Source organism: Brachionichthys hirsutus, chromosome 15 (genome assembly GCF_040956055.1).
Source record: "Brachionichthys hirsutus isolate HB-005 chromosome 15, CSIRO-AGI_Bhir_v1, whole genome shotgun sequence".
In the NCBI taxonomy this organism is placed as follows: Eukaryota; Metazoa; Chordata; class Actinopteri; order Lophiiformes; family Brachionichthyidae; genus Brachionichthys; species Brachionichthys hirsutus.
In genome coordinates this window covers 4,711,402-4,731,465 of record NC_090911.1, presented here as the reverse complement: position 1 = coordinate 4,731,465, position 20,064 = coordinate 4,711,402, and the positions used below count along the sequence as shown (strand labels likewise).

The 20,064-nt window shown below is 38.8% G+C and overlaps 1 protein-coding gene across 1 annotated transcript in view; it reads left to right on the top strand.

Moving 5' to 3' along the window:
* The window catches only part of LOC137904358 (guanine nucleotide exchange factor VAV3-like), a 38,963-nt gene that overhangs the window by 2,943 nt on the left and 15,956 nt on the right, over positions 1 to 20,064 (top strand). Inside the window, exons 2-16 of the mRNA XM_068748530.1 lie at positions 56 to 172; positions 6,122 to 6,180; positions 6,610 to 6,675; positions 7,360 to 7,471; positions 8,448 to 8,534; positions 8,866 to 8,934; positions 9,008 to 9,111; positions 9,294 to 9,393; positions 9,931 to 10,026; positions 12,385 to 12,453; positions 13,366 to 13,452; positions 14,334 to 14,419; positions 15,757 to 15,889; positions 18,432 to 18,541; positions 19,958 to 20,059. Of these exons, the coding sequence (XP_068604631.1) occupies positions 56 to 172; positions 6,122 to 6,180; positions 6,610 to 6,675; positions 7,360 to 7,471; positions 8,448 to 8,534; positions 8,866 to 8,934; positions 9,008 to 9,111; positions 9,294 to 9,393; positions 9,931 to 10,026; positions 12,385 to 12,453; positions 13,366 to 13,452; positions 14,334 to 14,419; positions 15,757 to 15,889; positions 18,432 to 18,541; positions 19,958 to 20,059 (1,397 nt within the window). The remainder of the gene's footprint in view (positions 1 to 55; positions 173 to 6,121; positions 6,181 to 6,609; positions 6,676 to 7,359; positions 7,472 to 8,447; positions 8,535 to 8,865; positions 8,935 to 9,007; positions 9,112 to 9,293; positions 9,394 to 9,930; positions 10,027 to 12,384; positions 12,454 to 13,365; positions 13,453 to 14,333; positions 14,420 to 15,756; positions 15,890 to 18,431; positions 18,542 to 19,957; positions 20,060 to 20,064) is intronic.

Here is a 20,064-nt window from a genome sequence, read left to right as displayed (position 1 = left end):
GTGGGCAATGTCATTTTTTCCCCCTGCATTTCCTGCAATTATGATCTTTTTGCAGTTCCTGTGCTTGAAGAACATCCGAACATTCCTGATGTCATGCAATGCGTTATTTGGGATGAAGAAAAGTGACTTATTTGAAGCCTTTGATCTGTTTGATGTTCGGGATTTTGGAAAGGTAAAACTCAAATCTATTACTTTGTTTTGCACCACAGAACAGCGAAACAATAATTTTCACACATGATGATATTTCCAATCAATAGTCAGTTTCTTCTGTCGTCCTTTCTTCTTTTAGCTGCCTTCTTCGGCCGGCATTTCACGCGTCTCTACAACGGAATCAGTGTGAATGGCGAATCCATCTATTACAACTGAGAGATGATGATTGTGCTGCTTTCATGTAGCGCTTTACAGTGTTATTCATATGTCATAGTTAGAAATGACAGGGGGCGGAAACATCAAAACTGTGCCGTGTACTTGAAAATATACAATTTACCCCATATAAAATAACTGAAAAGAAATGTAATGTAGTGCTGTTCCGGCACTCTAAAAAGCTCTGGGTGGAAATCAGATCAAATTGTATCTTTAGTGGACTGGTTTGCTACTGGTATGGGTCGTACAAAGAACCGGCAATCAGCTCAGCATTCCTCCGGTTGTTGTTTTGGAAGGTTTTCTTATATTCAAGGTTTTTACAAACTGTCATCTATGCTGTATGTATTATACGACAAGTCATGAGGCTCGAAAGAAAACTAGAAATGATGAAACATGAAAGGAGTCAGTGCAACATCATTTTTGCTATCTGCAAATAAATATTGCGGAAAAATGCTAATATGTCTGTCTGAATGCACATTCAGTGACACATTGAGATTTATATAAAGAATGTATCATAATAACACCCATGTTGAACAATACAAGTCCATTACTCTGATGGATATATAGTGTGTGTGTGTGAGAGAGAGAGAGTGTGTGAGTGAGAGAGCATTCTTCCACCTATTGCCTGGCCTTGGCTTTTTAAGGTGCACATCCGAAGGCATCAGTCAATTTTTGTTTTTATTGCGGTGTTGCTGTGGGAGTTGGTTTCGATGTGTGTGTGGGGGTGTGTGTGGGGGGGTGTGTGTGTGGGTGTGTGTATGTTGCCAGGTCAGTGTCGGTTTGTAGTGCACTCCTCGCTACTCTATGGGCTCTGGCTTGCAGGCAGCAGCAACTGAGGAAAAAGCTCCTGCTTGCATTTATTTAGTTCTTTGCATGCAGTTCACTTCATTGCCTCGGAGAGTCTTTGTGTGTCCTGAATACAGTTGTCCCTCGCTATAACGCGGTTTACCTTTCTTGGAATTTCTTTGTGCAATTGTGCATGTTTTTTTTTTTTTTTTTTTACAGCGTATGAACCCACATTCTGTCCTGCTGCAGCACAGCCACGTCCAATCAGGAGAGACTGGACCTTTCGAAAGTAAAGATTAACAGTTAAACTAACTCATTATTGATACACACGAAACAGAACAGGCTGAATAAATATAACAGCTGCGTGTCTTTAGCTATTTGGGGCTAATTCCATGTTTTAAGCTGTTCTCCAATTTACTAAACATCTGGCCTCTCACTGAAACAACGCGTCGGGTTGAGGGTTTTGACTGACAGCTCACGTGTCCAATAGCATTCAAGAAAGGGTCCAGAAACATTCCAAGCGATTATGAGATAGCCACTTAGAGGGCACAGGGGTGGAGTCATTTTGGTTTTAAAGTGTTTGCTGAGGGGTTTTACAGCCCCTCACAAACATAAACACAATAATTGTAAAAAATAAAGCTGACTACTTCGCTGATTTTGCCTATTGCAGGTTATTTTTAGAACGTAACCCCTGCAATAAACGAGGGGCCACTGTACTGTATATCCCTTTTATGAATACACTGAATCCTACGAAAGTATTTTACTGATCTCAAATAATTTCTCAGAGAAGATATTGACTGAATTGAATAATAGCATTTAATGTGCTTTGGTTTGATAATTGTGTTTGTGTGTGATCAGTTTTTACTTAGTAAAATATTTCTCCAGAAAACTAGTCTGGAGAAATATTTGAAAATTTGAAAAATTATTGAGCCAAATGTGTTTATGATTCGATCTTTATCTGCTTACCTGCAACAGTCCTCTTATTCTCTTTGTAAATGTGAGGTATTGCATTATTGGGCTTTGTGTGCAGCGCCCCCCCCCCCCCCCCACACACACACACTTTATTTTTTTTCTCATTGCTGCGTTCTTAAGAAGTTTCCAGTTAATCTGTCTGATGATAATCCCACAGTGGAGCAGCCTGTATGTATGTACAGGACATTCATGCTGGGCTGCATAATCTGAGTCATGTTCAAGGGTTGTCCATCAGACAAACGAGCTCCCAGAGGAGGAAGATTGCGTTGTATTGATACTGTAGATATTTATTGATGGCTTATTTATGGCTTGGCTCTGTGTTGTTTACAGTGATTGGGTTGAATTGCCTCCAGGAAGGCTTGTACATCTGAACATGAAATACCCAATCTCTGCCTCATTTTCCAGAAAACATCCAAAAGGGGAAATCTCAGCTCTCTCAGCCAGCTTATCTACTTAGGTTGAGTTGTGCCAACGCTGCCCATAGACTGAGCATTAGTACAGTGAATATCTAATGAGAGCTCTGTAACCTACATTCCTCCCCTGGTTTCTTGCAGATGAGACGATCGCAATCGTCTTGTCTACAACCGCTTATCCGCCTCGTGGTCACGGTTGTTGCTGGAGCCCAAGATGGCTATGGGCATCGCCACCTTATCGTGGGGCTGCACGGAAGATAAACAAACACGCATTCACTCCTATACGGACAATTTGGAGTGATCAGTTCCCCTAAATCACACATTTTTTGGAGGTGGGAGGAAACTGGAGAACCTGGAGAGAACCCACGCAGAGACGGGGAGAACATACAAACTCCACACAGAAAGGAATCAAACCCGGAACCTTCTTGCTGTGATGCAACAGCGCAACCCACTGCACCACCATGCCGCCCAAATCCATTTATTTGTTCCCTCACCACAAAATGATGTGTATGTTCATTGCAAAAGCAAGCCTTGCTTAATCTCAACAGACTCTGTGTGGTCACGCATTCTGTTCTTTTAAGATCATTTTTCATGTCAGCATTTGTTTTTCTTTGATCTGGCCAGCCCTAAACTCAAAGTGTGTGTGTGGTGCGATACTGTAACTTGGAGTGTATTCGATGTTTGTGAAAACGCTAACAAAACATGCATATTTGATTCATGACATTTTGTTTGCAGCTTTCATTTGCTTTCATTCCTTCTGCCTTATGTGCTCATGGGATTTAAGATAGCCTGTGTAAATAGGCCACGCGCACCACAGTGGTTGGATTTCAGCTCAGCTTGTCACATGCGGTTCAAACTAAGTGTCAGATCATCAGGTGTGAGAACAACTTGTTTTTAAAGAGTAAAGAGCAACATGCCTTTGCCGAGTCTTGCAGAAGAATGATAATCACAGTTTGACCCTTTCAGAGGGATGTGATGTGGGGAAATTGAGATTTACATACAAATGTGCGAATAGGATCTTTTGCAAGCATTTCATTTTCTTTTACTTCCTGCTTTTGAATACTTTGTATATTTCAACTGTGTAGTACTAGAATGAAACCCAACTACATATTGAGGCTGTGACTACTTATGCGTTTCAAATAATTCAAAATGATCACACTTCATAGTCTAAAATGCTCACTTAAAAAGCAGATTTTTATTTTCCTTCCTCCATCTGCTCTGTACAGATCATAGCACCTTTGTGATGCTTGACCCAAGGATGTGTCCTCCTCAGCTGCAACCTACATTCACATAGCAGACTCCTACTTTATTTCTTTACTCAGATGCATCTGCTAGATCAGAAATAGCATGAGGCTAAGAGGGGAATGAATGTACCTCTGCCTGGGAATGCTGTTTAAACTCTTTATTGGGAGGAGAACGCCGCTTTGACTTATGGCAAGCTACCGTACTTATTTTTCCGGGATGGATATTGGCACCTTTGTGCCTATTTAAAATGTGATGCTGACTTTACAGATTGTATGAAGTCCCTTGTCTCCATCCTCGCTGAGTTTTAACAATATGAATCGCAGGTTTGCGACATAATCAATCACATGCCTTCTTGTCTTTACTTCCTAGTTTTACACCAGAGTCTGTTTTCAGCAGCATAAATGGGGTTATATCATGGGCTGGGACATTATAAAGATAAATATATCAATATACCATAGCCATCTGGTATCCTGGACTGTTGGGTGTGAAGGGTATGGTTGCATCAACTGGTTCAGGGAGCCCGGTTCAGTTTTGTTTTTGTACATTTTTGAAAAAAACATATTTTGTTCTTGGTGCTAACAATAGAATTGCGCTCGAGTGAATCATTTCTGTTGCGGACTGGTGCGAGGGGACCCCAGGGAACAGAGGACGGAGACAGTGCGATCGTGGACTTTATATTTTACTGACATATGTCCATCAGGGTTAGGGTTAGGGTTAGCACACAGGATTGTGGGGTGGCTGGAGCCCAACGAAAATATCTATATAACAAAAAACACAGCCGAGAAAGAAAAACCAAAAAGCCAGCTCTAATACAAATCGTTCACATAGAGATGAGATCCAAAAAATAGTCTGACGGGGAACAGCGGGCGGAGCAGGGCTTATGAGGGCTGGTGGTGATTTGCCTCAATCTGTCTCAGGTGCGTCCGGGGTGACCGCAGCCAATCCGCACGCCGCAGGTCCTGGAGCGAGAAGCAGAACCAGGTGTGCGCGATAAGGCAAATTAACAAGCGCAACATGACCCTCACACAGTTCTATGATTTGGAGTCATGCTAACCTTTGTTGAAAAAGTTAATTGATGAAAAAACAATCCAACAGTTTAGACCAGTGATCGGAAATTCTTGATTTGACGTTAGAAATGAAAATACTTTAAGAGTATTTATTGTCACATGCACAAAGCTAATTGTAATTCTTGACAGTTTCCTTCCATACCCTCCTCTTATTGTCACCAAGCCGTCAGGACCTCGACCTCGATGGTCATTCGACCTTTGTTGAAGGTGAAGCATCTCAGAAATGAGCCATTGATAAATGTCTATTCAGACAGAGTATCAGACAAGTGGCTTAATTGATGGTAAAGGAATAAAATAAAACGTTTTTTATAGAAATGTGAGCAGATCTTGGTGACACAAACTGGAATGATTGATCTGATGGACCCCAGAATGCAGAGACAGAGGCGAGCAATACAAATTCAGAAAACAACTTTACTAAATCCTGCGCAACGTGAGTACAAAAAACAGAAGTATAGGAAAATGAACTGAACACTGAACTACAATACTAAGGCTTGGACGGGCTGAGGTCCCACAAAACAAAAGCACAAGATACGGCCAGATAAAAATCCTAAATACTACATTAACAGTGGGCAAGTGCTGGAAAAAACAGCAAATCAAAAACACTGGCAAAATAACTTTAAAAAAAAATAACAATCGTACGGTCTCGGAAGAGAAGGCAAAACACGCTGGAGATACATATAGGAGCAAATCGCTGGAACTGCACTGGACATCCATATATGTAGGGCTACATATGGAGTTCAGGATCAGAACTGGACAGCTCCATATGTAGCCCTGTAATAAATGCCTCGCGGCCCGGTGGTGGGGGTCCACTGTTGTAGACCATGCTCATCTTTCTCTTGCACTCTGATGTCTGTCTCTTGGGACACAGGAATAAAAATACAAAGAATATGGTTCATTCACAAACAGACAGATCAACACACACAGTTTAAAGATGAGGTGACCTCGATAAAGTCTCATGCATCATTCTACTGGTTTTCTTTCAGCAATGATTGTTGATTGATTGTTATGAACGATCCTAGTAAATATCCATAAATTGTGAGATTAATCAACTAGAATAATATAATTAGCTTAATATAAAGCATCTATTGTTTTCTGGTTTCAGGCAATATCCTTAAGTTGAAAGTCAGAGACCAACTATTAGAGGTGTGAATAATTATAATTAAAATACATTTAATGAACATGATATGAACATGGAATTAGGTAGTCTGCCTTCTTTCTAGCGTTAAATCTGTCTGTCTTTGAAAAACAAAAATGAATACATCTTGTTTTCACCAGGTCATGGACACCCTAGCTAAGCTCTCGTACACAACCATCGCACAGCAAAGAGGATTCAAGTAAGTAAAAATAATAACGCAAAAAGCACTCAGAGAGCGCAGACCTCCGCCAAGCAGCTCATTCCCCTCCTAATTGGATTTACATCCACATGATCATCATCATCAAACAAGACCTCAGATATCAGTCTGTCTCTATTGTCACTACATCAGATTCATTCATAAATTCATTCTTTTTTTTTTTTGCCAATAATGGTTTCTATTAAAAGTTTTGAATCTCAAATTTAAACTTGTGTCACCAATTCCCGGTTTTCAATCCTCTTGTCCACACTAGTTGTAAAAATAAATTATGTTAAAAAGCACATTTGTCTGTTCTAGATGTGTGAATGCATTTTAATGGCTGAAAAGATTCCAGTTTCCTGTTTCAGTTTACAACAGAGTGTCTTCATGGTACTTGCTCTAAGCCTCGCGCTACTCGACTGTCATTTCCAGGCCATTCCCAACGGAGGAGAGCCTGAAAGACGAGGACATTTACAGTAACCTGGAAGACTTGATTGAGTATGTATGAGTCTTCTCCCAGCATGCCCATTACTGGTGTTGATAGGACATGATTATTTCATTCAGTACCAGAGCCAGCTCCGCTCATCATCCATTCTCTCCAGGGGTCTGGACACCCTCATGTTTTGGTAAAAGACTTGGCTCCAGTTCTCTGTAACTGTCAGAGGGAACCAATGAGTCAGTCTGCATTTTTTTTTTTTTTTGCATCCCACCCACATTAAGGCTCTGGATGGGGGTTGCTGGCAGTGTGATTGATGCACAGAGAGCAGATTGATTCATAAAGCTCCTAAAACATAGAGTATTTCTACTGTGTCCATGCCTTATTTGAATTTCAAAGCATTTTAAAAGTAAATTCTCCAACCCATGCCATGTTTAATATTTAATGATGAGTTAATTGATATTCTCTTTTATGTTATAACATTACAATGATAATATAATAATAAGTAAGTCTGCTGTACTGAGAATGTTTTACCATTTATTTAAAGCTCTATGTATTTCTTACTGTTGCTGTTTACGTATAATTACATTATACACCTGACTGCAGTTAATCACATAATTTACATTGAATTATCCATAACTTGATCGCCCACTGCTTTCACAGAATGAGAAGTAATGTGAATTGCAATTAACATATTTTAGAAATGTTACTGTGTGTGTGTGTGTGCGTGCGTGTGTGTGTGGCAGTGAGAATGAGGATGAGGAAGAATTGTATGCAGCGGTTTATGACCTGGAAGAAGACGACGCGGGAGGAGAGATCTATGAAGACCTCATGAGGACCGAAAGGCCTCCTCCACTGGTACTGCAACTAAACAGGCACGCACACATGCATGAAAGCACAACACAGTATGTGACAATGTTTAACAGATATGTAGAATTCTAGTGTCGATTTAAAATGTGTCTTCGCTATCTGAAACACAAAAGTTAAGAAGCTTTATTTTTTGATTTCATTTTAAATAATCCTGAAACCAACAGTTCTGTATTTGCACTATTTCTGCCCTTTTTTTTGCACCATGTGGTCACAGTCTGGAGCTGCATAGATAAATAAATGATATAATAATAAACATAAATCACATCACATAAATACGGTATTTTAAAAACATGAAGCTAATTTTTTGACTTATTTGTGCATTTTTAGTGACGTTTTAAACTACTAATGAACAACTAATTTTATAACTCTAATTGATGATGATGAATATATTTATTAGATAGAATGTTAGAGTACAAGTACAGTCACACAGTAGCATGTATTACAGTACAAATAACGTCAAACATCCTGTCTAAGAGGAGCATTTCAAAAAAGCCCTTGCGGGCTTGTTTCCGTTGAAAGTCCTTAAATTTGAGAAGGAGCCAATTTGAATGAAGTCTTTAGTGTAATTTCTTTTATGACAGTAACACCAAATATTATGTGTGGATTTAAAAATGCATTTTCCTCTAAAGTTTACAAGAAAACTACATTAAAACTTTATTCAAGCACAGTTCAGTAATTATTCCTGTTACGTGTTAAACATGTTTAACGTGTAGGATTTGCTCATGATGCAGGTAAAATTTGCCAACAGCAACTTTTTTGTAATCTTTGCAGACAAAACAAGTATTTTTGTCATTTACAAAAGTAAGCAACAAAGAGTATATTTAGATTTGGAAAAAGTGTATAAAAAGAGTAATCTTCTGAAAAGTCCCACTTTTTTTTCTGAGGATTAAAAACCATGTCGAATGTTGTTTTCTCTGTCATCTAGCAGTGACACTTTGTAAGCCATGTGTCTTTCCTGAATCAGGCAGAGGTCGATGTCCGAAGCTGCTGCCTGATAGAGATCAAACAGACGGAGGAAAAATACACCGAGACCCTGGAGTCCATCGAGAAGGTGTTGTGTTGTTGAATTATTAGAATACCTAATGTTTGCATTGCGATTATACCCAGGACATAGTAAGCCTTTGAGAAAAGTTAAAAAACAGTAAAATATGATACACACCACATCAGGAAAGTCTCGTGTATCTACCGTATTCCCTGATCAGCCACTTACAGTTCTCATCTGATGTGAATTCTGTTATTAGTTTCACTATGATGACCCCCCCCCCCCCCCAGTGGTTTCATTTCACAACCTCCTGGTACAAACTTGCTATAATTGTGGTTGAATAATCAATTTGTGAAAATATTGAAAATTCATTCTCTTGTCTCTCTCGCTCTCTCTCCAGTATTTCTTGAATCCGCTGAAGACATTTTTCTCTGTGGCAGAAATTGACAGAGTTTTTCTAAACATTCCAGTGAGTTATCCTGGGAGGAATTAAGTTCTGAGCTTTTATGAGTGGACACTGATATATGCCATCTCTAATGCAGGACCTGATCAAAGTTCACAGGAGCTTGATGGCGGATGTGCAGGACTCCATCTTAAACAAGCAGGCCCTAAATCTCTACCAGGTCTTTATCAGCTACAAAGAGAGGTACTTCAGAACATCATTAATTTACTATATGATCAGATTCTGGACCAGAGAATTACTTGATAGCATCTTTATTGTCAGCAACATGAGCCCACCCCCAACCCTTTTAGAATTATCAGTACTATTATATCCTATACACACACTTCATGTACATCTCTCAGAAGTGTTCTTCTTCTGAACTGCAGATTACTCATTTATGGGATTTACTGCAGTCGGGTGGAGATTGCTATCGCGGTTTTAGATCACATTTGCAAAGAGAAAGAGGATGTTCGGCTAAAGCTGGAGGTGAGACACCTGGAATTCATTAACTATAAGCGTAACCAGTTTTCTATCGTGCACTAATGATTAGTTTGTCTACTACACATACATTGCAGTGATTGTCTTTTTTTTTAAATGAAGCCTCTCGTGATGTCTCGCTGTTGTAGCAGACAAAATACAACACAAGATAGAATAAGAACAGTTGCATAAAGACACAAATCTCTCCAGCTTTACAAATTCAACAAATACATTTATGAAATGGTTTGGAAAAACTGTTTGTCATTGAATGTGACAAGTAATGGAGAAATGATAAATGAAATACATTATGTATTTGATTGTTAGTATTTGATTTAACGCTGTTAGGTTGGCCCCTTAAAACAGATTTGAAAATTTCACAGGAATACTTGATCTGCAGGTTTGTCTTAAATACACATGAGCTTTAGAAAACACATTGTTTGAGCCTGATTGGTGCTTCCTTGTGAAAATGTTTAAGGGATAAAAAAATATGCGTTTTTAAAGGTTAGTTATTGCATAATGTTATAAATGCATAATGTATTTGTTCAGGAATGCTCGAAGAGGGCCAACAATGGGAAGTTTACTCTGAGGGATCTGCTTGTTGTCCCAATGCAGAGGGTCCTCAAGTACCATTTACTTCTTCAGGTGGGTTTCACTGATATACAGCAAAATTAAATCCACAGAGATAAGTTTTATTCCTGTGAGACTGAACTTTTCTGTTCTATTTCTATTGGCACTTGTTTGACTTTTGTCTGTCTCTAAAAAAGTGGCCACTTGAGGGCGACATGCTCTACATTTCTTTTCAACTAAACTGTTTGCCTCACGTGTAGCCTCAATAGCCTCACGGCCCCTAAACGCCTTCTTTAAAAGAATCACAGTTGTAAGTTTTATCTCACATCTCTCAAAGACAGAACAGTGACTGGATGAAATTACTTCTTAATACACAGAACTACATGTGTTTCTGAATTTTCCTCATACCGGGATTTTTAAGAGGATAACTTAAAATCTCTTTACCTTACAGAAAAATAGATTCCTAAAAATCATTATATTTGCATAATGTGATGATTTCACACCCGATCGAAGTTCTTAAACCTGGGCATGTCTTCCTGTATTGTTGCATTCTTGCTCCCTGCAGGAAGCAATCATGCAGCCTTTCTAAATCCACTCACTCTCACTGCCTTCTGATGACTGTGTGACATCATCTGCCCTGGTTAGCAAGATACAGAGGTCAGACTGTAGCTGGCAGGGCCGATTAGAACAATGACTAGGGAGCTGTTTCATGTAGCTGTGGGGGGTAAAAGTCTCTACGGTAAATGGTGGTGATCCCAGCTGTTCTCATCTGTTCTCCAAGGAGAAATGATGACAAAGGGAATATTGAATCTTTTAAAATATGATGATATAGTTTTCTATTACAGACAACAGGATGCATAATAGTATACTCTATGGAATATAGAATTAAGGAAAATCCATATGCTACATCCAGAAAACAAAGGGTTGTTGCATATGATGCTGATAAAAAAGTATAGCTGGTGTCTAAAAAACGTTTATGTTTTAGTCAAGGTTTTGTACAATGTTCGTATATTTACCTATAGTGGTTTGCAGCTGGCATACCCCACATTTGGAGAAGCAGCAGGTGGACCCGAGTAGGAAACAAAATTAACTAGAAAAGCATTCAGAGAACGAGACCTCCGCCAAGCAGCTCATTCCCCTCCCAATTAGATTTACACCGTCCACATGGTGATCTGGATCATCATCAAAAGGTTCTAAATTATTCTTGGTATCTTTATACACCAACCATGAAAAGTAAAACGAAATTGGAGTTGATGTGCATTTTTAACTGATTTTTGAATCCCTAAATGGTGTTTTCAATGTTAAAATGTAATAGTTTTTCTTTACCTCATTTTGGATCAGATCCATATCAAATTTGGTGGTACATTGGTATTTAATCATTGATTCATGATTAATTTATTAATATTGAGTAAATTGTGATGCTCCATTGACTGCAATGTTAACAAAAATGTCAAAGTAATCCTGAATCCAGGACTCTTCTGGATCATCACCAAAATGTAAGCATCTCTTCCTGGTACCATTTCCTAAAAATGTAATCAAGATATGTCCAGAACCTTTTGAGTTATCTTGCTAACAAACAAACAAAGCAATGCCGGCGAAAACATAAACTCCTTTGGTGGAGGTAAAAATGTACAGATGCGGCCCAATTCAGCAACAGAATGTATTTTTTCCACCTTAAAAATATATTTTTTAAAGTTTTGATGAAAATCAGTTTAATTTAAATTTAATTTAAAATATGCCTTAAATCACTCTCTCCCAAACCACCAGACTCCGTGACAAAACATTTCTGGTCTACCGCTGTCTTGATGCCTTCGTTTGTATCATGTTGACTTTGGTGAATCTGAAAGAATATCAAAGGCACATAGACCAGCGGGCCAGTTGAGGCAGCCGTAGACCAGACACTTCTTGCTTTTGTCTGGTAAAATGACTTTCTCTCAAAGGAGTCTGGTTGCCATGGAGAAAGCAATAAAGCAGCTAGAGCACCCTGTTGGACAGGGTTCTCTGACAGCAAGGTAAGGCAGAGAAAATATTCTGTGCACAATGTAAATTTAAACAGGTACAGCATTGATTTCATTAGGGTTTGAATGCAATATAATGCTGACCCGCCATAGAATTGGTGAACATTAATTATCTTTGCTCTGTGTTGTTTCTTTGCTGCTTTTTTGTCGATCTATTTGTCTGCCTATTCAGATTCAATTTTACTGAATTGACATTTCTTATTTTACGTTATTAACTGAAATAAGTATTTTTTGCATCTTCACTTTAAAGTCAATTTATTCTCAATTAAATAATACAATTTTGAGAGAAAAGAGCAATTTTTTTAAATAAAAATGATATATTTAAAATCAATAATCAAGTTGCTCAAGTGTTTGATTGCGTGTGAGGTTTGTGTGCAAACACAGTGCATTGGTGTGTTCTGTTCCCCTCTAACAGGAGCTAGTCAAACACACTCACGATGCTGCTGATAAGAGCAACTTGAAAATTGCTCTGGATGCCATGAAAGTAAGTGGAGTCTTTAATGGTCTCCAATCATTTTTGATTTCAGCTTGTTAGGAACAGATATACTGATTTAGTTGACAGTTCCCAGCAATCTCTGACAAGCAAATATTGTCTTTTATTAGATCCCACATAAAAGTCTTAAGCTGCGTAGTTCTGCTACTAAACAGATGTGAAGCGAGGACTCTTTTCATTTCCGTCACATTAGTGAGCACCAAGGACTCCTCCTGCTTTCCAACCCTGCGAGAAATCAGAACTTGCCGCTTATTTGCTGACTCATTAACAGCAATTAACAATTTACATACATGAATGTCAAAATTGTTGGTGCAAAAAACATCCTGTGAGTGAAACAAATCATCTTCATTGGCTCCTCGTGGTTGGATGAAGTACAGGGCTCAACACTGCTCCCTTGATGTTAATGGATCAAACAGGAGCCAAACTGTCAGAGTACATCAAATCAGGTTTTTGCAAAAATATCCTTTTAGGCTGTTCTTTCCTTGCTGAGGTATGTTCAAGTTCATACTAATTTTTTTTAATTAGTTAATTGTGGGTTGGAATGTAATGACTGACATCTGTTGAGTCATCTGGAACTCATTATCCATCAATTGCTGGATTTCAGACTATATGACGTCCCCAAACCTAGACGGCAGCGCAGGCATCTAGATTACTGCTAGATTTTGTACAATTAAAAGACACGTCATCTGTCTTCACATAGTACATCACATGTGTACCATTAAACAAAAATGTAAGTGTGTAAAATCAACATTTTTGAAGTAGAAATATGCAAACTAAGCATTTTTTTTTCTTTCAGTTATTACAAATAAATGAGACCTGCAGTATGGGATATATTCAATTCCCTCCAGAGTGAACATAATGTGTGTGTATCTCTCTGTGTGTGTGTATCTATGTGTTGACAAGGACCTGGCTCAGTATGTCAACGAGGTGAAGAGAGATAATGAGACGTTAAGGGAGATCGACCAGTACCAGAGGTCCATTGAAAACTTGGTAAACTTAAAATCATTGTCTACATGTAGCATTACTGTAATACAACTGCATGTCAGGGCAAAAACAACAGGAAAACGTGTTGTTTATTCATTTCATTTTTACAGAATGGTTAGATTTACACTATAATAATGTCTTTCGTTATTTGTATTTGGAGTAATCTGGGAGAAGCGGATGGTTTCACAGGATCAGAATCAGCTTTATTGACCAAGTTGGAGCACACAAATGTCCTCACAAAGCACAGGATGTTGGGTGTTAACAAAAAACAAGGAATAAATAAAGTCAAGGTTCAGTGATACTAAAAAAAACCTAAAAATATAAATATAAATACAAAAAGACAATTCAGACACATCATATACATAATACTGGAAACTGAAATAAAGATAAAAATGACAAAAGAAGTAGAAGCACAATAAGCAGAATACTTAAAAGATTTGTAATAATGCTGTTGCCGTGAGAGACACTCACATCCAACATTTTAGAGAGCACACAACAAGCATATCATGTAATGTAGAACCTCAACAAACAATGTGGTAATAATGAGAAGTCATACCAGGGTAAGATGAGCCAGTGAAGGAAGAAATGATCTGACAGATCCAGCAGCAGGTTGAAAAGTGCATTATAAGCAGCAAAGGTTTTATGAGTGATCAAAATTAGTGCCTTGAGATGTTGTCATTGTTGATACGGAGGTTTTACTGATCAGCTGGTGGTTCCAGGAACTATATAAAATCATAAAAAGATTTCCTGCAACCTACTGATTAAATAAGACCTTTTGGAATGGTGCGTAACATTAATTCATATTGTTTATATATAATGTAAATGCGTGAACCACTATTTCATAATGAATTCATGATTAGTGTAAACTCCTCTTGTTGTTTTTTCAGAATCAGCCACTAATCAGCTACGGTCGACCAAAGGGTGATGGCGAAGTCCGCGTGGCCTCGAGTGTTGACAAGAGGAAACAAGACAGGTTGTTGTAACTCCCTCATCATGAAAAAGAAATTAGGATTACAGATGGGAAAAACACACATATACAGTCTAATGTAGGCCGAAGTATAGCTATTCGGTGCCTCCATAAATTCAGTGTGAGAAAAACCTGCTGAATGCGGTTCTGAAACGGACGCTTCTTTGTCACAGAGTCAAGACGATATGTAAATAAACAGCACAATTATATAAAAATACTCCGTTTGCACTATTGTTGGTATGACCTGAAGCAAGCATGATGCGAAGTCATCCACCAGCTTCTGGGAGCATTCCTGAGAAATCCTAGCCCATTCCCCATGGGTAAATCCCTCTTGGGTTTATGTGCTGCAGCCACCTTCTTCAAATCCACCAGAGATATTCTCTGAGATTAAAGTCGCTGTGATGACCTCTAGAATGATCCAGGACTTCTTCTGGAGTCAAGCCTTGGTGAACGTTTTTGGTCATCCAGCTTTTTGACCCTCACACTTCAGTTTCCTCCTGGATGAGAAGTTTTATTCTAAGATTTCCTGATGGAATCCATCTTACCCGCTACATGCTGCTCAGCGTGCCACTTTTGTCGTATGGTCCACTCTTCCTTCTCCAGACATACCAATGAAAAAAAAAAATCCAGTTTTGTTTCATCACTCCACAGAGCAGCCTCTTCACTCCACCATCATCACTTTCCTGTGAATGTGTGTTGTATAAAAGAGTGGAAAAAGTATTTGTAAAAAACTGTTGCATTAAGCTATTTATACTGTACTTTGTGATCTAGTTACTGCACAAAGCTGATAAATAGTGTGTTTGTGAATAAATCTAATATACAATGGGAGTTGAATTGTTTTGTTTTCAACGACAGTAATACCTTGACATACGAGTAGAATTCGTTCCTGGTCGAAGCTTGTAACTAAAATCGCTCGCATGTCAAATACATTTTTTCCATATAAAATAACTGGAAACAATTTAATCCGTTCTGGCCATCCTTAGTCGAAACACAACACGGGAGACGTGCAGAAGACGAGTACGGAAGGTGGTGAACGCCTGAACTGAACGAGTAAAGCGCGGTCGGAGCGCTTGGCCATCTAGCGCCACCATCTGGAAGTCACTCGTGTCTCAAAGCAAAAAATAGCTCACAGGTTTGCGCGAGTGTCGGGACACTCGTACGCCAAAGCACTCGTATGTCGAGGCATTACCGTATTTTGTCCAAATAGCACAGCCTTTTCACTCTTTTGGTTTGTTCAAATTATGTGGATCTGTGAGGTTATGCAATGTCTGGAAACAGGATTGTCCACAACTAATTGTATAAATATTTTAAGGCGCTAACATTATTGCCTTCTTATTTCATAGACACATCTTCTTATTTGATGTGGCTGTCATTGTTTGCAAGAGAAGAGGTGACAACTATGAGATGAAGGATGTCCTCGACCTGAATTACTTCAAGGTCACAAACAACCCCACCTCTGACAGAGAGGCCAAAAAGGTCAGTTGGAGAAACAATTTATGGCCAACTTTTCATTCATATAAATAAACACCAGCTTAATTTGTGCATGGTATTGGTGCACTTTTAATTGCAATGAATCTTATCTTTGCCTCACATTTATATCTATTATGGCTGCAGAATTTACTGCTTAAAGACATGTCTGATCATATATAAAAATAAAAGTCTGTTGCTCCCTTTTTGTGAAATCCAGATTTAGAAACCTAAATCACCCTACACAGTTTATTTAGACAGAATGCAGTTTTCTTCTTATGGGAATATTTGCAGGCCATATTGAACGGAGAGGATTTGCTGATGTCTTGTTGATGCGTGCCACAGATGGCATCTTCTCACCCCACTGCTGATTGCTAATGTGAAACTGACAGCTTGCCAGAATGTAGTGGTCCTATGGTTTTGTTACTAAGTGGACTCCATTATAGTACTAATTTAATTGTCATACTTTACAGTCGTGAAATGTGTTTGTGTGAGTGTCTGCATTTGGAATATGTGCATGGTACGTTACCAGTGACTGGAAAATAACATATATGGTCCTGTTGTGCTTTTTTTGCTGTTCAAAAGAAGATACAGCATTTACTCTTTATTTTATCCTGTATATCTTCCAAAAATATTTTGCTGCACATGAAAACATATAAGTTTATAGCCTCACAAATATGTCGAAAGAGTGATGGAATACTGTTTGAAGTACTGCACTCGAAAGAAACTCGCAGACAGACTTGCTGGTAGCATTTATCTAGAGGTTTAGCCTTTAGACAATAACTGTTTTGCCATCTGCTTTAAACATGTTTATATTTCTTTCAGGTTTCGAGCTGTACATCATAATCGCTAATTGCTGTTTCCAAATTTAGGTTCAAGCAATGTTTCATGCATGTTTAATTATGATTCTTGCTATTTTTCAATTAACTCAAATGGTCCTTTTGCTTCCTCTAACAAATGCATGCAGCGTTTCTCCATTAAATCGCAATGTCAAAAAGCCTTATTTCAGGGTGGTGGTGAGCTGAATAAGCGCCTAACCTCTCCTTCATACCCCGTCATGGGTGCACGACCGAGAACAGACATAATTCAGGATTAAACCAGAATGAAGGTTTTGTGGCAATAATCATAGGCACACAACTAAATACCCTTTTAATTTATTATTACTTTATAGAGGCATACAAGAAGCTTTACATTTCCTACATTCCAGTTGTGGGTATATGGACATCATGGGGTCAAAAATAGCTGCCCTGAAATGCGTCTGTGAATTATGTGAACAAGAATCCAGAAAGCCAGAGATTGACAGTCAGGTTATCCATCACAGGACAGAGAATCTCCACACATGCTTTTGCAGCAATATATGATTTTCTGCTAATTGAAATGTGTGAAGACGGTTCCACTGAACACCCACACAGTCATTAATGATTTAACAGTTAGCAAAGCGCTAAGACACTCAATTACTCACAAGTAAACCCTGACACTTTTCACCTCACTACGTACAAGTTGAATCCAAATGAATATTGTTCCTATCACACTGTTATCCTTTGGAAGAGGCGTACAATGAATTAAAGGCGCAGGAATTTAGCTGTGATTTCAGAAGTGAGCGGGTCAGACAATTATTTGCCTCTCCTGTGTAGAATATCTGTTCAGCATTCCTGATTGCAAGCAGCCAAAAGTCTGTTCTCATCTCAGCCATCTTAGCGGGGTTTCAGAGAGGAGGCAAACAAATATATGCAAAGAAACTGGAAGTTTAGATGAGAAATTAAGAGGCGTGTTTCTGCCAGAGCTTTGTAAATTAGTCACAATATCACTCTAATCCTATAGATATTACTTATAACTTTGCCCAAAGCATCACCAAATACACGTGCTCCCTGTCTTGATCCCGCATAACTGTTTTCTCCCTGATATTTTTTTATTGCAAACATTTATCTGCAAAGCAATAATAAAATTCAAACGAGAAAATAAGAAGAATGTGAATATTTTTAGAATGAGGTAAGCTAGCCATTTAACCGAGGTAAACTTTGGCATTATGTCTGGTAACATTAGCTAAATTGACATCTAATTAATGCGACAAATAAAATAAAACTGTTTTTATAGAAATGTGAGCAGAGAAGGCAAAACACACTGGAGATACATACAGTGCTTTGATCCTGAAGGTGAACTTCAGCACTGGTCCTGAACTCCATCCGGCTACATCATCCTAAAGCTTCTGTCTAACAGCTACACCAAAAATAGTATTTAGCTTTTCTGGGAGTTGAAACATTGAACCTATTTTTTATTTTTTTATTTTTTTGTCTGGAGCCACAGAGCATGATGCACTGTTAAGTCTTCCATTCTATACACATACACCAAAACAACTTACTATGAGAAACCGATTTATGACTGGAAATAAAATAATTAAATCTAAAGGAAATACCAATGAAAGGAAACATTTTACTTATTTAATAGAATAACATTTCTTAGCAGTTTTCCTCCTATACATGGCATACAATGGCAAAAGGACATTCACACTGACAATGATTCAGTTTGACGTCCGTCTTCTTGACCTCCACAGTGGTGCTACGGCTTCTACGTGACTCACCAGCTCGGACACATGGGGTTTGAAGTCTTCTTTAAAACCAGGGAGCTGAAGAAGAAGTGGCTGGAGCAGTTTGAAATGGCCATGTAAGTACAGCGAGACGTGAATTCACCATAATCATGACTGTGTGTAAACAATGCAGAGGAGCAGTGTGTGTATCGTGAGCAACAAAAGCTGTGTACTTGTATGTGAATGTTATTCCTTTGCTGGCAAATGGATTGACTCTTTCATGTGCACGGTTTGATCAGGCCTGTGCTCCAATTGAGCACACACTGCTGACAACAGCATGCTAACACACACACACACACACACACACACACACACACACACACCAACTAAACTGTTTCAAAGGACTGCAAAACTACAGACAACTCATTCTGCCTTGATGTCTCTTCAAATCGGTTCTCCATGGTGGTTCATCTCCTTGTTTCCAAACAGTGGGAGGTCTTCCTCAGACAGATATTCCATCTGCATCCTCCGCTACGTTGATTCGGGAGAATGAAATATTGTTTTGATGTAACGCTGGGATTGACTGAACAAATACTTTTGTGTTTGGGGAGGACACGTATGAATCCATGCCTGACTCGCTGACTACCTGCTGTGGCCTTCCTGAATACATTTTCACTGCTCAAAGTGTGCTGGGTTCTATTCACAGAACAATGCAGTGCGTTTGGGAGGTACATAAAAGAATGTGGCTTTCTTTCTCTAACTTAAGATGAATGTCGTAAGTAGAGTACTGGTATATGAATTTAGCAACCTGCACGGCCACTGCTCAAACCCCTGTGTGTGATGTCCTAAATTTAGAGATTAATATATTTATATATACTGTATTTTACACCAATCTCAAATACATTTATTCTTAAAGGAGCACAGCCTGTGCCTGGAAATAGCTATGTGTGTCTCTGTGCACTGGATAATGGCACCAGAAGGGGCCCATTCAGAAAGTGAAAACTGTACCTGTTGAAAGGATGTTGGCTCCTGATGAAAGACTCACTTAAGGGAGCACTCAGTCTAAGTGGCTTCAGGATGGGTTATTCAGTACAATTTTTTCTTTTTTTGTCACAAGTGTTTTGTTCTCCTTACGGAAAAGCTGACTATTGCTGCCATTTAGATTTTCCTTCACAAAAAAAACTCACAGAATTTACTCCAGCCTCTTCATTCACACAAACAGCTATGCATTAATGCATTTCCCTTCAAATGTTGTACACTTACTCACATCCACCCCTCGGGTGACTTGTGTTAACGCTGGTGACTTTTCTTCTCCTGAAATGAATGAGGTCCAAAACATTTTTGTTATAATCAATACACATTCCTGGTTGCCTGGACTGTACTGTGTGCTTAGTACCAAAAATGCTAAGATCGGGAGCATTGTAAACATTAGACCATTATAGCAGGAGCATGAGACCATTGCATTGTATGTAAGCACAGCATTGTTTAACAACAGCATCGTCATGGTTACAGACTGTTCATTCAGCCATTTATGCTCTCATTTCCTGCCTCAGATCAAATATTCGACCAGATACAGCCACCCATAACTCCCACCAGTTCAAGATGCACACTTTTGAAAGGATCACTTCCTGTAGTTTCTGTCATCTTTTGCTCAGGTAAT